The sequence below is a fragment of the Oncorhynchus clarkii genome, chromosome 7 (assembly GCF_045791955.1).
Source record: "Oncorhynchus clarkii lewisi isolate Uvic-CL-2024 chromosome 7, UVic_Ocla_1.0, whole genome shotgun sequence".
Lineage (NCBI taxonomy): Eukaryota > Metazoa > Chordata > Actinopteri > Salmoniformes > Salmonidae > Oncorhynchus > Oncorhynchus clarkii.
In genome coordinates, this window is record NC_092153.1 from 62,790,341 (window position 1) to 62,806,305 (window position 15,965).

General features: G+C 44.0%; 1 protein-coding gene across 1 annotated transcript; it reads left to right on the top strand.

Moving 5' to 3' along the window:
* The first annotated feature begins 1,152 nt into the window (after nucleotides 1–1,152).
* Nucleotides 1,153–15,485, top strand: LOC139413631 (dnaJ homolog subfamily C member 14-like). The gene is made up of 7 exons (XM_071161243.1): nucleotides 1,153–1,439; nucleotides 2,049–3,603; nucleotides 6,817–6,923; nucleotides 7,304–7,423; nucleotides 7,662–7,822; nucleotides 8,266–8,371; nucleotides 11,772–15,485. The coding sequence occupies exons 2-7, from the start codon at nucleotides 2,317–2,319 to the stop codon at nucleotides 12,091–12,093; spliced, it is 2,103 nt and encodes a 700-aa protein (XP_071017344.1). The 5' UTR covers nucleotides 1,153–1,439; nucleotides 2,049–2,316; the 3' UTR covers nucleotides 12,094–15,485.
* Nucleotides 15,486–15,965: the final 480 nt, after the last annotated feature.

The window sequence follows — 15,965 nt, forward strand, 5'->3', positions numbered from 1 at the left end:
AGACAAGCTAGATACTCTAACTGATTGATAGCCTAAAATGGCTTCTTGGTAGCTATTTTTTTTTATTATTTAATGTTTTAATTTTTATTTCACCTTTATTTAACCAGGTAGGCTAGTTGAGAACAAGTTCTCATTTGCAACTGCGACCTGGCCAAGATAAAGCAAAGCAGTGTGACACAGACAACAACACAGAGTTACACATGGAGTAAACAATAAACAAGCCAATAACACAATAAACAAGTCAATGACACAGTAGAAAAAAAGAAAGTATATTTGCAGTGTGTGCAAAAGGCATGAGGAGGTAGGCAATAAATAGGCCATAGGAGTGAATAATTACAATTTAGCGGATTTACACTGGAGTGATACATGAGCAGATGATGATGTGCAAGTAGAGATAATGGTGTGGAAAAGAGCAGAAAAGTAAATAAAATAAAAACAGTATGGGGATGAGGTAGGTAGATTGGGTGGGCTATTTACAGATGGACTATGTACAGCTGCAGCGATCGGTTAGTTGCTCAGATAGTTGATGTTTAAAGTTGGTGAGGGAAATAAAAGTCTCCAACTTCAGCGATAGTAATGAGGTTGATAGATTGGAAACCCACAGGACAAATCCGAGGGGGCACGTGCCCTCTGTATCCATCTCCAGCCTAACTAACTAGACACTTGGCCCACACAGACTACTTGCACACACAAACACACACACTCCTTGAGGAACACACAGCATCCGGAATGGGCAGAAATAGGCTAGAGAATGCAATGCATCCGGGGAGTGTGTAGGTGGGTGGAGAAGGCAGACATGAGAGAATGGATGGTGTTTGAGAGTATGAAAAAGTGACTGCATGATATCCATGTTTATATTGTTGAATAAACAATTACTTGTTTTGTTTAAATAGGGAGTAAGCCAGACAATAGTTTGCCTTTTACAATTCTAGTTTTTAAATTATTATTTCGTTATTAGGCCTAGGCTTCTTGAAGATAATACAATTGTAGACCCATGTAATTGCTTTGATATAAAGAGAAACCTGGTGATTAACGTTACATTCATCTTCTTCTCTTTACATTCAGTGGCCAATAAAAGTTCATTCGAACATTTGTGCGCAATTTTTTTCTGGCAATAATAGGGTTAATACAGCGGAAATGAGGTTGTGGTTTGTTTCCCTCGGAAGTGCAAAATAGTAAGACAAACAACAAGGACAGCGTTAGCCAAGAACATAATAAGAAAAAACGAATATTTGAATTAGGAGAAAGAACACACTCTACTAATACAGGATAATAATAGTTTGTATTCACAATTCAATAACTAAATGTTCTTTATACGAGAAGAATTGATCAGTTTGCCACATTTGATCATTTTATAGGAGCGACGCTAACGTTACAGGGCTCAAGCTAGCCTACATTGTATCATCTAATCTTGCCTTCCCCTTTTACGGAAGAGAAAGGTGAGTTGCGTTGGTGGTCATCTTTCCCAATGTTATTCCAGTCAGTGTTAGCAGTCAAATAGCTAAAATAACATTGTCAACAATCCACCGTTAATATTATTAAAATTACATTAGCTAGATAACTATATACGAGCAAACGAATGTTGTAAGCTAGTTAGCGTTTTAGCTACGAGACAGCTAGCTATTCGTCTCGAGACAGTTGGTCATTTTGTTCGCGACGGTGACGACGTGACTTATTAGCTCGAACCTAACATTGCCCCAACTATCCTCTGATATCCCTTCCCAGTCATTTCTTGTAGAATAAATTAATTGCATTTCTAGATAGCTAGCTAGTGCAACTGCTGATAACCAGATGGCTAGCTAAAGAGTTTGGTTTATCTTTTCAAAATGTCGGCGCTGCGGATCAACTCGTTTAGTGGATATTGTGGTCATCAAATATGACATTATTGCCAATAACATGTTAGAACTTTGACAACAACAACGGTTAATGCAGAATCTCCACATCCCGTTTGATTTCACTTTTCGGTATACTTTAGATTAGACCCCTAGTTCTGGTGCTTGGGAAAGTGAACGTGTAGGCTAATGTTTAAACTTGCGGTCTCTCCACAGGCAAGAACCAAAGAACCAGATACAAGATGAGGCCAGTCGGGTCCAAGGATTGTAACGATTGATCCTTGATTCAATGTCTGCATTGGGTAGGGTACCTAGGACAATGATGCCTGCCATTGCAGCATTATTCAGCTGTCCTTGTCTGACTCTTTGGCCTTGCTGAGGTGTGGTGTCGGAGAAGGTGCGGTCAGTGAGAATGGATCAAGGCCCCCACCTGACATGACATTGGATACTTTTTTGGAACTTTAATCAAGAGACTGGGAGGAAGATGGAGAAAGAGGTGGCTGAGAGGGAGGTGGAGATGAAGGGAGAGACATGGACTGTAGAGGCAACTGAGGAGAGTCCTGAAGAGCTGCTCTCAGGTGTTCCTCACCTCCCATCTTCAACCGCCATGCCCGACCAGTGGGAAGTCAGAGGAGATGAGGAGGAAACTCAACAACAAGTTCCCAATAAGGAGATGACTGACTATATCAAAGTTACCCCTCAGGATATCCAATCCCCAGTCAACCAGGAGGACTCGGAAGATGTAGAAGCAGAGGATTGTGGGATTGCAGAGGACAATGAGGTCTCTCTAAGACAGGAGGGGGTGGTGCATGTGGAGAGAGAAGGAAATGAGGAGACAGAGGGTGGAGATGAAGAGGAGAGCGGAGGGAAGGAGCCAAGCATAAACGGGGAGTCAGGCTGGAGGAACTCAGGGGCCGGAGGGAGGAGAGGCCGGTCCCGGAACAGCGGAGGGGGGGGGGCAGCCTCGGAGCAAAACACTACATCGTCATCCTCGTCCTCCTACCTCCCTAAAGGTTCCCTGTCGTCGGGTGGCGGTAGGCACAAGCAGACCCGGAGGCGCAACCACCACCATCAACAGGGCCGTGGCCGGCGGCGGACGGGCACCCAGCTGGCCTTGGCCTTCAGGGAGCTGCTGTCGAAGTCGCTCAGCCCCTGGTGCATCTCCTGCATCCACATGGTGGTGGAGGTCATTGTCACCATGACCCACCGATGCGGAGTGGTCGTGGAGGTCGGAGGGGTGGCCCTCTACGACCTGGGCTCACAGATGCTCAACAGGGTCACTGACGTACCGGGGATGAAGGCAGATGCCCAACGCGTGCTGGAGAGGGCGAGGTGCACCGGGGCGGTCCTGGTGGATAAGAGTGTTCGGTTGGTGAAATGGGTCCGGAAGGCCTCCCTAACTTGCTTCGGCCTCCTCTGTGCCGTGGTACTGCTGGGGTTCCAGTGGGCCCGGTTCACGCTGGTCCGGCTGGGCGGGGAGAGGGCCCAGTGGTGGTGGACAGCCATGCAGGACTCCAAGGTATGGAGGAGGGTGGCTTCGCTGGTGGAGAGGGTCAGCAGCTGGTTCAGGAGGAGAGCCACCCAGGTGCCCCCCTTGACCCCAGATTCTCCTGGTGGAGCAGGCAGATACCAACCTGGGAAGGAGCTGGAGAGACTGCTGGCGCTGGCTCAAGTCCCTGAGGAGGAGCTGGACCCTTTTACAGTGCTGGGGGTGGAGGCCCACGCCACTGAAGCTGACCTAAAGAGGGCCTACAGACAGCTGGCTGTCCAGGTGAGTTTACGGGTGCAATGAGATGTGCATTACATCTTTTGAATACATGTGTATAAAAATGTGTGGAATTCATTAAAGGAAGAGTGTAGCGGTTATAGTCAAACACAAGCCAAAGCAGTTTTGCACTTGGCTGTGCATGGCTGCATGCATCTTTTTTTTATATCCACAATAGAGGTTGACCGATTAATTGGAATGGCCGATTAATTAGTGTCGGTTTCAAGTTTAATAACAATCGGTAATCGGTATTTCTGGACACCGATCATGGCCGATTACATTGCACTCCACGAGGAGACTGCGTGGCAGGCTGATTAAATCAAATCAAATTTTATTTGTCACATACACATGGTTAGCAGATGTTAATGCGAGTGTAGCGAAATGCTTGTGCTTCTAGTTCCGACAATGCAGTAATAACCAACAAGTAATCTAGCTAACAATTCCAAAACTACTACCTTAAAGACACAAGTGTAAGGGGATAAAGAATATGTACATAAAGATATATGAATGAGTGATGGTACAGAGCGGCATAGGCAAGATACAGTAGATGGTATTGAGTACAGTATATACATATGAGATGAGTATGTAAACAAAGTGGCATAGTTAAAGTGGCTAGTGATACATGTATTACATAAAGATGCAGTAGATGATATAGAGTACAGTGTATACATATGAGATGAATAATGTAGGGTATGTAAACATTATATTAGGTAGCATTGTTTAAAGTTTAAAGTGGCTAGTGATATATTTTACATCAATTCCCATTATTAAAGTGGCTGGAGTTGAGTCAGTGTGTTGGCAGCAGCCACTCAATGTTAGTGGTGGCTGTTTAACAGTCTGATGGCCTTGAGATAGAAGCTGTTTTTCAGTCTCTCGGTCCCAGCTTTGATGCACCAGTACTGACCTCGCCTTCTGGATGATAGCGGAGTGAACAGGCAGTGGCTCGGGTGGTTGTTGTCCTTGATGATCTTTATGGCCTTCCTGTGACATCGGGTGGTGTAGGTGTCCTGGAGGGCAGGTGGTTTGCCCCCGGTGATGCGTTGTGCAGACCTCACTACCCTCTGGAGAGCCTTACGGTTGTGGGTGGAGCAGTTGCCGTACCAGGCGGTGATACAGCCCGACAGGATGCTCTCGATTGTGCATCTGTAGAAGTTTGTGAGTGCTTTTGGTGACAAGCCGAATTTCTTCAGCCTCCTGAGGTTGAAGAGGCGCTGCTGCGCCTTCTTCACGATGCTGGCTGTGTGGGTGGACCAATTCAGTTTGTCTGTGATGTGTACGCCGAGGAACTTAAAACTTACTACCCTCTCCACTACTGTTCCATCGATGTGGATAGGGGGGTGTTCCCTCTGCTGTTTCCTGAAGTCCACAATCATCTCCTTTGTTTTGTTGACGTTGAGTGTGAGGTTATTTTCCTGACACCACACTCCGAGGGCCCTCACCTCCTCCCTGTAGGCCGTCTCGTCGTTGTTGGTAATCAAGCCTACCACTGTTGTGTCGTCCGCAAACTTGATGATTGAGTTGGAAGCGTGCGTGGCCACACAGTCGTGGGTGAACAGGGATTATACCTGCTGATTATACCTGTTATGCAAGTGCAGCAAGGAGCCAAGGTAAGGTGCTAGCTAGTGTTAAACTTATCTTATAAAAAACAATCAATCTTAACATAATCACTAGTTAACTACACATGGTTGATGATATTACTAGTTTATCTAGCTTGTCCTGCGTTGCATATAATCGATGTGGTGCCTGTTGATTTATCATTGAATCATAGCCTACTTCACCAAACGGTTATTTAACAAGGACATTCTCGAAAAAAGCACTGTCGTTGCATCAATGTGTACCTAACCATAAACATCAACGCCTTTCTTAAAATCAATACACAAGTATAGATTTTTCAACCTGCATATTTAGTTAATATTCCCTGCTAACATGAATTTCTTTTAACTAGGGAAATTGTGTCACTTCTCTTGCATTCTGTGCAACAGAGTCAGGCTATATGCAGCAGTTTGGGCCGCCTGGCTCGTTGCGAACTAATTTGCCAGAATTTTACGTAATTATGACATAACATTGCACAACCTTCAATGTAACAGGAATATTTAGTTTTATGGATGCCACCCTTTAGATAAAATATGGAACGGTTCCGTATTTCACTGAAAGAATAAACGTTTTGTTTTCGAAATGATAGTTTCTGGATTTGACCATGTTAATGACATAAGGCTCATATTTCTGTGTTGTTATGTTATAATTAAATTTATGATTTGATAGAGCAGTCTGACTGAGCGGTGGTAGGCAGCAGCAGGCTCGTAAGCATTCATTCAAACAGCACTTTCGTGCGTTTGCCAGCAGCTCTTCCCTGTGCTTCAAGCATTGAGCTGTTTATGACTTCAAGCCTATCAACTCCCGAGATTAGGCTGGTGTAACCGATGTGAAATGGCTAGCTAGTTATTGTGCGCACTAATAGCATTTCAATCGGTGATGTAACTCGCTCTGAGACCTTGAAATAGTTGTTAACCTTGCTCTGCGAGGGCTGCGGCTTTTGTGGAGCGATGGGTAACGATGCTTCGAGGGTGGCTGTTGTCGATGTGTTCCTGGTTTGAGCCCAGGTAGGGGCGAGGAGAGGGACGGAAGCTATACTGTTACGCTGGCAGTACTAAAGTGCCTATAAGAACATCCAATAGTCAAAGGTTAATGAAATACAAATGATATAGAGAGAAATAGTCCGATAATTCCTATAATAACTACAACCTAAAACTTATTACCTGGGAATATTGAAGACTCATGTTAAAAGGAATCACCAGCTTTCATATCTTCTCATGTTCTGAGCAAGGAACTTAAACGTTAGCTTTCTTACATGGCACATATTGCACTTTTACTTTCTTCTCCAACACTTTGTTTTTGCATTATTTAAACCAATTGAACATGTTTCATTATTTATTTGAGGCTAAATTGATTTTGATGTATTATATTAAGTTAAAATAAGTGTTCATTCAGTATTGTTGTAATTGTCATTATTACAAATAAATAAATTTAAAAAATGATTGGCTTTTTTGGTCCTCCAATAATTGGTATCGGCGTTAAAAAATCATAATCGGTCGACCTCTAATCCACAATATAAAATGTAATCAGAAAATGACTAGAAGTAGTCTCTTCCTTAGTTTTTCTCTCTCTTCCATTATGTTTTCTGCTGTACCCTTCTGTTTGTATTTCATTTTTCCTTTTCAGGTCCATCCAGACAAGAACAAGCACCCACGTGCTGGGGAGGCCTTTAAGGTGCTGAGGGCTGCCTGGGACATCGTCAGTAACCCAGAAACACGGAGGGAATACGAGCTGTGAGTTGAAGACGCACAAGCTACTGGACCAGTACTTATATGAAATGCAAGAAACTAAGATCACATGACTTCACCTTTAACAAAAACATCTGAAGTTAGAACTCGGGCCTCTCACAATAGGATTACAGATGGAGAAGCATTCCTTAACTGTGGTCCTTAGCATGTTATAGTCAATTTAAAGGCCTGTGGGATGTTTAGTTTAGTTCCTCAGTAACCCAGACACATGGAGAGAATACGTGATATGAGTAGAAGGCACACAAACTGGACTATTACTTAATTAAAATGCAATAAACCGTGATCAAATGACTGCACTGAAGGCCGGTGGGATGTTTGGTGTAGTTGATATGGCTTTGACTTTTGTTTCCCTGCTCCTCCCTCAGGAAGCGCATGGCGAAGACGGAACTCTCCAAGTCGATGAATGAGTTCCTCACCAAACTGCAGGATGACCTGAAGGAAGCTATGAACACTATGATGTGCACCAAGTGTGAGGGCAAGCACAGGTACATCACTGACAGAATTAATATCTGTAATATTTGAATCTATTAATAATCTATTAATAATATCTGTATCATACTTTTATAACCAGACTATTGTGAAAGTGAGGGATTGGAATAGTAATATAATTTACCTATCCTGACTACTCCCAATCACTAAAATTGTATTTGTACATTTTGCTGCTTACAAAATAATTAGTTACATACAAAAAGCTCAGGCCCTGACTCCTCCCTGTGTGTGCAGGAGGTTTGAGATGGACCGGGAGCCTGCGGAGGCTCGGTTCTGTGCAGAGTGTAACAGACGCCACAGCGCCGAGGAGGGAGACCTGTGGGCCGAGTCCAGCATGCTGGGCCTACGCATCACATACTTTGCCTGCATGGATGGCAAGGTCTACGACATCACAGGTACTGGCTTGACAATGACAGTTTTTGAGAGCATCAAAACTGTAATGCATTGTGGGTACATTTTGACTGACTGATCTAAAAATTATATTGAGAAGTTATTTATGCTGCGCTGTGATTTGTAGATCAGTCAGTCTGCAATCGCCACTGTCGAACAAGCCCATTGCTTTGACAAGCTGTGTAATGACACCCACATGGATAGTTAGGCTCTCATCTGTGCTAATGCAATACTCTGTATTGACTTAAAGATGTTTCTGTTTCATCTGTAAACTAAAAGCACTCTTAACAAGCCAACTGACAGGCTCAAGAGCTCTACAACTAAATTGAATTCTAAGCTGCTAAATAATGTTAAGATACCTAAAGTCAGACTGACTATTTCTCCTTGCCGCTTGCTTCAGTATTGTCACATTGATTAATTTGTCACCTTTTCCGCTCCCACCTTTCAGAGTGGGCCGGCTGCCAGAGGATAGGAATCTCCCCAGACACACACCGCGTTCCCTACCACATCTCCTTCGGATCCAAGAACAACAGCAACTCCACGCAGCGCCACAGGTAGGTCCCAGGGCACTGAGGGTTGCGTTCCAATCTAATTTTCCTCCTGAAGTTTGCAATCGTAAACTACTCCACACTAATTTAAAATGATTGTATTGGTGTCTGCATGGACTAGAGGGAGTTTCCATATACCAGTCATATCCTTTCAAATTCATGAAGGGAAGGGAACAAGTGCATATTTCGTGAGAAAGGAGAGATTATTGGGACACAACCTAGGGGTTATGTGACCAACCGTCTAAAAGACCACAGAGGCCTAAATTAGATTGTTCTCTGAAATACAATTACGCTCTGGTCAGTGCAGGTTTTCCTGCATGTGAAAGAGTTACATATTTATGGACAGAGATTAGTTTTGGAGCTCCAGATTATTAAGCATCTCTGATGCTTGTGAATGATGCCTCCTCTTGGCCAAGGCAAAAGAGGCAACAATCTCAATGTGACTTGCATCAGGGTTAACTATAGGCTAGATCAGGGATGGGGGTGGGGCCACAACAAATCTGAACTCATTATGAGAGGCCGCAGTTGCTCACGGGTCTGCGTACCCACATGAGACCCCGACTGAGTAAATTTTTTGGGGGGGTGGGATTGATCCAAGGCCATTCGGCCCACGTGCCCCCGGTTGCCCAACCCTGGTGGGCTAGATGGAAATAGAATGAATGTAACCAATCAAATGTATTGATATATACCTAGAGAGGAACCAGGCTATGAGGGGTGGCCAGTCCTCTTCTGGCTGTGCCGGGTGGAGATTATAACACAACATGGCCAAGATGTTAAAATGTTCATAAATTACCAGCATGGTCAAATAATAATAATCACAGTAGTTGTTGAGGGTGCAGCAAGTCAGCACTTCAGGAGTAAATGTCAGTTGGCTTTTCATAGCCGATCATTAGGAGTATCTCTACCGCTCCTGCTGTCTCTAGAGAGTTGAAAACAGCAGGTCTGGGACAGGTAGCACGTCCGGTGAACAGGTCAGGGTTCCATAGCCGCAGGCAGAACAGTTGAAACTGGAGCAGCAGCACGGCCAGGTGGACTGGGGACAGCAAGGAGTCATCATGCCAGGTAGTCCTGAGGCATGGTCCTAGGGCTCAGGTCCTCCTCCTCCGAGAGAGAATTAGAGAGAGCATACATAAATTCACACAGGACACCGGATAAGACAGGAGAAGTACTCCAGATATAACAAACTGACCCTAGCCCCCCGACACAAACTACTGCAGCATAAATACTGGAGGCTGAGACAGGAGGGGTCAGGAGACACTGTGGCCCCATCCAATGATACCCCCGGACAGGGCCAAACAGGAAGGATATAACCCCACCCACTTTGCCAAAGCACAGCCCCCACACCACTAGAGGGATATCTTCAACCACCAACTTACCATCCTGAGACAAGGCCGAGTATAGCCCACAAAGATTTCCGCCACGGAACAACCCAAGGAGGGTGCCAACCCAGACAGGAAGATCACGTCAGTGACTCAACCCACTCAAGTGACGCACCCCTCCTAGGGACGGCATGGAAGAGCACCGGCATGGAAGAGATGAGTCTTCAGTAAAGACTTAAAGGTTGAGATCGAGTCTGCGTCTCTCACATGGGTAGGCAGACCATTCCATAAAAATTGAGCTCTATAGGAGAAAGCCCTGCCTCCAGCTGTTTGCTTAGAAATTCTAGGGACAATTAGGAGGCCTGCTTCTTGTGACCGTAGCGTACGTGTAGGTATGTACGGCAGGACCAAATTGGAAAGATAGGTAGGAGCAAGCCCATGTAATGCTTAGTATGTTAGCAGTAAAACCTTGACATCAGCCCTTGCCTTAACAGGAAGCCAGTGTAGGGAGGCTAGCACTGGAGTAATATGATCACATTTTTTGTTTCTAGTCAGGATTCTAGCAGCCGTATTTAGCACTAACTGAAGTTTATTTGGCGCTTTATCTGGGTATCCGGAAAGTAGAGCATTGCGGTAGTCTAACCTAGAAGTAACAAAAGCATGGATTAATTTATTTTTCTGCATCATCTTTGGACAGAAAGGTTCTGATTTTTGCAATGTTACGTAGATGGGGGAAAAAAGCTGTCCTTGAAACAGTCTTGATATGTTCGTCAAAAGAGAGATCAGGGTCCAGAGTAATGCCGAGGTCCTTCACAGTTTTATTTGAGATGACTGTACAACCATCAAGATGAATTGTCAGATTCAACAGAAGATCTCTGTTTTTGGGACCTAGAACAAGCATGTCTGTTTTGTCCGAGTTTAAAAGTAGAACGTTTGCAGCCATCCACTTCCTTATGTCTGAAACACAGGCTTCTAGCGAGGGCAATTTTGGGGCTTCACCATGTTTCATTGAAATGTACAGCTGTGTGTCATCCGCATAGCAGTGAAAGTTAACATTATGTTTTCGAATGACATCCCCAAGAGGTAAAATATACAGTGAAAACAATAGTGGTCCTAATACGGAACCTTGAGGAACACTGAAATTTACAGTTGATTTGTCAGAGGACAAACCATTCACAGAGACAAACTGATATCTTTCCGACAGATAAGATCTAAACCAGGCCAGAACTTGTCCGTGTAGACCAATTTGGGTTTCCAATCTCTCCAAAAGAATGTGGTGATCAATGGTATCAAAAGCAGCACGAGGACGGATGCAGAGCCTCGGTCTGACGCCATTAAAAGGTCATTTACCACCTTCACAAGTGCAGCCTCAGTGCTACGATGGGGTCTAAAACTAGACTGAAGCATTTCGTATACATTGTTTGTCTTCAGGAAGGCAGTGAGTTGCTGCGCAACAGCTTTTTCAAAAAAAATTGAGAGGAATGGAAGATTCGATATAGGCCGATTCGTTTTTTTATATTTTCTGGGTCAAAGTTTGGCTTTTTCAAGAGAGGCTTTATTACTGCCACTTTTAGTGAGTTTGGTACACATCCGGTGGATAGAGAGCCGTTTATTATGTTCAACATAGGAGGGCCAAGCACAGGAAGCAGCTCTTTCAGTAGTTGGAATAGGGTCCGGTATGCAGCTTGAAGGTTTAGAGTCCATGATTATTTTCATCATTGTGTCAAGAGATATAGTACTAAAACACTTAAGTGTCTCTCTTGATCCTAGGTCTTGGCAGAGTTGTGCAGACTCAGGACAACTGAGCTTTGGAGGAATACGCAGATTTAAAGAGGAGTCCGTAATTTGCTTTCTAATGAACATGATCTTTTCCTCAAAGAAGTTCATGAATATATTACTGCTGAAGTGAAAGCCATCCTCTCTTGGGGAATGCTGCTTTTTAGTTAGCTTTGCGACAGTATCAAAAATAAATGAATGAAAGGCTATCCAAGGCTCTGATGCTCCTTTTTCTTGATTTTCCTGGAGTCACCTGTTGAATGTTTTTTTGTTTTTTTTAATTAATGTAACTCTCCTTTCATGATCTCCAGGACACCTCCAGGCCCAGAGCACCCTCCTCCAGGCCCGACCAACCCTGCTGACCTGCAGGACTTTTTCAACCGCATCTTCCAGGGGGGACCTCCCCCTGATATGGCTGCCAACGGGGGTTTCTTTCCCTCAGGACCGCCCCCCCATCACCCCTCTGGTGCTGGACTGGGACCTAGTGGACCTTTTTCCCCTCCTCCACCTCAGACTGGCTTCTTCATGCCTCCTGGGGGGCCCCGGCCAGAGCCCAGCGATACGTGGGCTGAGAGCGGAGGCAAACCTCCACCCCGCAGGAAGAAGAAGGTCCGCAAGCCCTTCCAGAGGTGAGAGCGGCCATTGTTGTGATACGTCATCATAGCAACACAGGGACACTCTACACATGGCCATATCTGTCTTCTTGCTTGTCTGTCAGCGAGCCCGGACCTCCCCTTACTGTACATGAGTCGAAGGATCACTCGAGCTCAGGAAGATTCACACTGGTCGGGGCTACCACCCGAATCAATGACTGACAACACATAGGTCCCAAGCCAGAGATGAGACTGGACCATGTACAAGAAGAAGAAACTAACTCCGTTTAAGTATATTTGGGGTAAGGAGGTGGCAGTATTTCTGCTTCTCCCACTCTCATTTGTTTTCTTCTTTGATGAAACAGCTGTAGCCATGCCACTGAAATCACAAGCCTATTGCTTATAATGCAAACACATTTCCTTAGGTCTTACTTTCCTGCACAATTCTGCATACACAATTACATGCCATTGGACTCTTTTAGTCCTTGAGACTTTTGTGGTACATTTTTTGGGATATGGTAATGTAATATTGCTTCAGGTCTCTGTGCATTTGTGTTTGAGAGGGACATGGCTAGAAGAAGCCAATCAGAATTGATTCATTTCTGAATTTAACTGCTCAAGCTGAATCCTGTGAGAAGACTGTCCAGAGAGAGGGCTCCTCTGCCTGTTACTGCTTGTACACATCCTTCCTTCCACCTGTTGCCTTCTTTGATCAATTGTTAGGTTATCATTTGAGCAACTGCTTTTCTGCCATTTTTATTGCTTTGAATGAAGTTAGAGCGAAAGTTTGTCACTAATTTATTTGGGGAAGTAGGTTTGTGGGGAATGCTTTTGCACCTGAATTAGAGTGCAAGTATTCTCCCTGCCAAACATAGATACACTGCTCGTTGAACATCTTATTCAAAAATCATTGGCACTAATATGGAGTTGGTCCCCCTTTGCTGTTATAACAGCCTCCACTCTTTCACTAGATGTTGGAACATTGCTGCGGGGACTTGCTTCCATTCAGCCACGAGCATTAGTTAGGTCGGGCACTGATGTTGGGCGATTAGGCCTGGTTCGCAGTCGGCGTTCCTATTCATCCCAAGATGTTGTATGGAGTTGAGGTCGGGGCTCTGTGCAGGCCAGTCAAGTTCTTCCACACCGATCTCGACAAACCATTTCTGTATGGGCCTTGTTTTGTGCACGGGGGTATTGTCATGCTGAAAAAGAAAAGGGCCTTCCATAAACTTTTGCCACAAAGTTGGAAGCATAGAATCGTCTAGAATGGCCTTGTATGCTGAAGCGTTAGATTTCCCTTTACTGGAACTGAGGGGCCTAGCCTGAAACATGAAAAAGAGCCTCGAACCATTATTCCTTCTCCACCTTTACAGTTGGCACTATGCATTCGGGTAGGTAGCGTTCTCCTGGCAGATGATGAAGCGTGATTGGCGTTGCTTCCGGAGGTAGTTTGGATCTTGGTAGTGAGTGTTGCAACCATGATGCTACGCGCTTCAACACTCAGCAGTCCCATTCTGTGAGCTTGTGTGGCCTACCACTTTGCGGCTGAACTGTTGTTGCTGCTAGATGTTTCCACTTCTCAATCACAGCATTTACAGTTGACCGGGGCAGCTCTAGCAGGGTAGTAATTTGACAAACTGACTTGTTGGAAAGGTGGCATCCTATGATGGTGCCTTGTTGAAAGTCACTTAGCTCTGTAGTATGAGCCATTCCACTGCCAATGGCTATGTACTTGATTTTATACACCCCTCAGCAACGGGTGTGGCTGAAATTGCTGAATCCATTAATTTGAAAAGGCATCCACATACTCTTGGCCATGTAGTGTATCAACTCCGTCTAGCTACAGTGAATACTGTATGTTTAATCTGTCTCTCAACACATTGAAGCCCACTTAGAATCACTTTGAGGCATCAGAGGTTAGCAGGTTCATATTAAAATCCAGACGGTTATATTGTGAGTCAAGGACCTAGGCTATTTACTGCTTGCAGTCCCTAAGTATTGGTGTGAAACATCAGTGTTCAGTTGATTTTGTAGTAAAGTTGATTTCAGATGGATGGATGAATGGATTTCAGATGGATGAATGGACAATGTTTGTTTTGTGAGTTATGTGGATTAAATTCCATCTTCAAGTTCCGACTCTCACAAGACAGGTGAATGCTGGATAATTCCAATGGAGCAGAAACCAGGGGACCTGTCTAGAAGGCATCGTGTTGTTCCTGTGGCTCAAGAGAATGTCAAGATGCAATCCGCCCCGAATTGCATCTTGACACCCTTTAAGATTGGAGGTGACTGAACTTCCATTGAGAACACAATGACTAGCAGTGCACATTATTATCAGAGATTAGTCTTTGGCAGATACTTACCAACAGTTTAAAGGTTGGTTGAATGACGGGGGAGCTGAATATCAAGACTAACAGTCCTACCACCACTTTTTATTTTTTTTTAAAGCTACCACTGCCCTCTTTTGCCCCTTTCTCATTAGTCAGTATGCTCCAGATTGAAGAGGGATAGTATTCAGATCTCATTAGTCAGTATGCTCCAGATTGAAGAGGGATAGTATTCAGATCTCTAACAATCTGCCTGTACTCATTATGGCAAATCATTGTGTTTTTCCTGTGGAGATGCAGTATTGGAAATAAATGTGGTAAAAGTTGATCATCTAATTCCTTTTATAAGCCACAGGTCTAGCTAGGTTCCAGTGAAGGAGATAAAACATTCAAACGTTAATAGGTCTGATTCCATATTTATCGATAACCCCGGAGTTGCAGCGCTGATCTAGGTTCAGGCCTTTCCATGTAATCTTATTCATTAGGATCAAAAAGGCTAAATTTATCCTAGATTAGTACTCCTACTCTAAGTCGCTTTATGAATATGTGCCCTGCCCAGGTATCGGTTCCATTTTACCTTTTTGATTTGTGTTATTCTGTGGATGTTGGGAGATGGGTTGTAGCTTTGATTTAAAGGGCCTAGGTCCCTTGTTGCGCATGTTTATTTGTTCTCCTTGAAGTGAAATGTTTTCAGTGCAATTGTCCACTTGCTTTTTATTTTTTATGGAGGTATTAGAGGTTTAATTTAACCTGTTTTAGTCTGAATTGTCAATACTGTCAGATTGTTAGATACCCTAGTTGACTTGAGAATGTATGGCTTAAGTAGCAGTCTAAAGCAGCAAGTCAACAAAGGGTTCCCAATGTGGAAGACGAGCCAATATAGCAGATTATAATTTGTTCTTGAGATATTTTTTAAACAGTATATGCAAAAACAAATATTGCAAAAAAATCTGACAATCAGGGTTAAATGTGCGGGGCACTTGCATTTTTTTCAGTTTTTTGGGTAGGAAAGTGAGTTTGCTGGCAAGAGTTTATTACAATTGTGAAACATCAGTGTTGATTTTCTTTTTGTCTGGATTTCATAGTAAAGTTGATTTCAGATGGATGAATGGACTTTCATTGTTTTGTAGATTGAATTCCGTCTTCAAATTCTGACTCACAAGACAGGAGAATGCTGGATAATTCCAATGGCGCAGAAACCAGGGGACCTGCTAATGGCACTTCTGGAGAACACTCATGAAATGGCGTTTTACAATACACAAATTTTAAACATACAGTAGATCAAACCAGTCTTTATACACAAGTGGTCCACAACACAGACCTGAGTGGTTGTCATGCTTTTCTGGTGGAAGACCATAGACAGCCATATTTAGTAATGACAACCACTTTGGACCGCATCCCAATAGATTCTTGGGTGTGCCAATGAAGTGGTGCAAGTGATAGTTGTGGAAAATAATAAAAAATTAATCTCCACACCACCCCCTTGGTACAGGACAGGTGGATTTATGTTGAAAAAATCCTCCTCTGCTCTGATTTATCCTAAGTCATACAGCTAGAGCTATGGAAACAGTGTAAAATGCACCTC

What these genes read in the sequence shown, in the direction of transcription:
- LOC139413631 (XM_071161243.1), top strand. Translation starts at nt 2,317, where the DNA reads ATGGAGAAAGAGGTGGCTGAGAGGGAGGTGGAGATGAAGGGAGAGACA. An exon ending in ACAGACAGCTGGCTGTCCAG is followed by an intron (nt 3,604 to 6,816) that starts GTGAGTTTACGG and finishes TTTCCTTTTCAG; the next exon opens with GTCCATCCAGACAAGAACAA. An exon ending in ACACGGAGGGAATACGAGCT is followed by an intron (nt 6,924 to 7,303) that starts GTGAGTTGAAGA and finishes CTCCTCCCTCAG; the next exon opens with GAAGCGCATGGCGAAGACGG.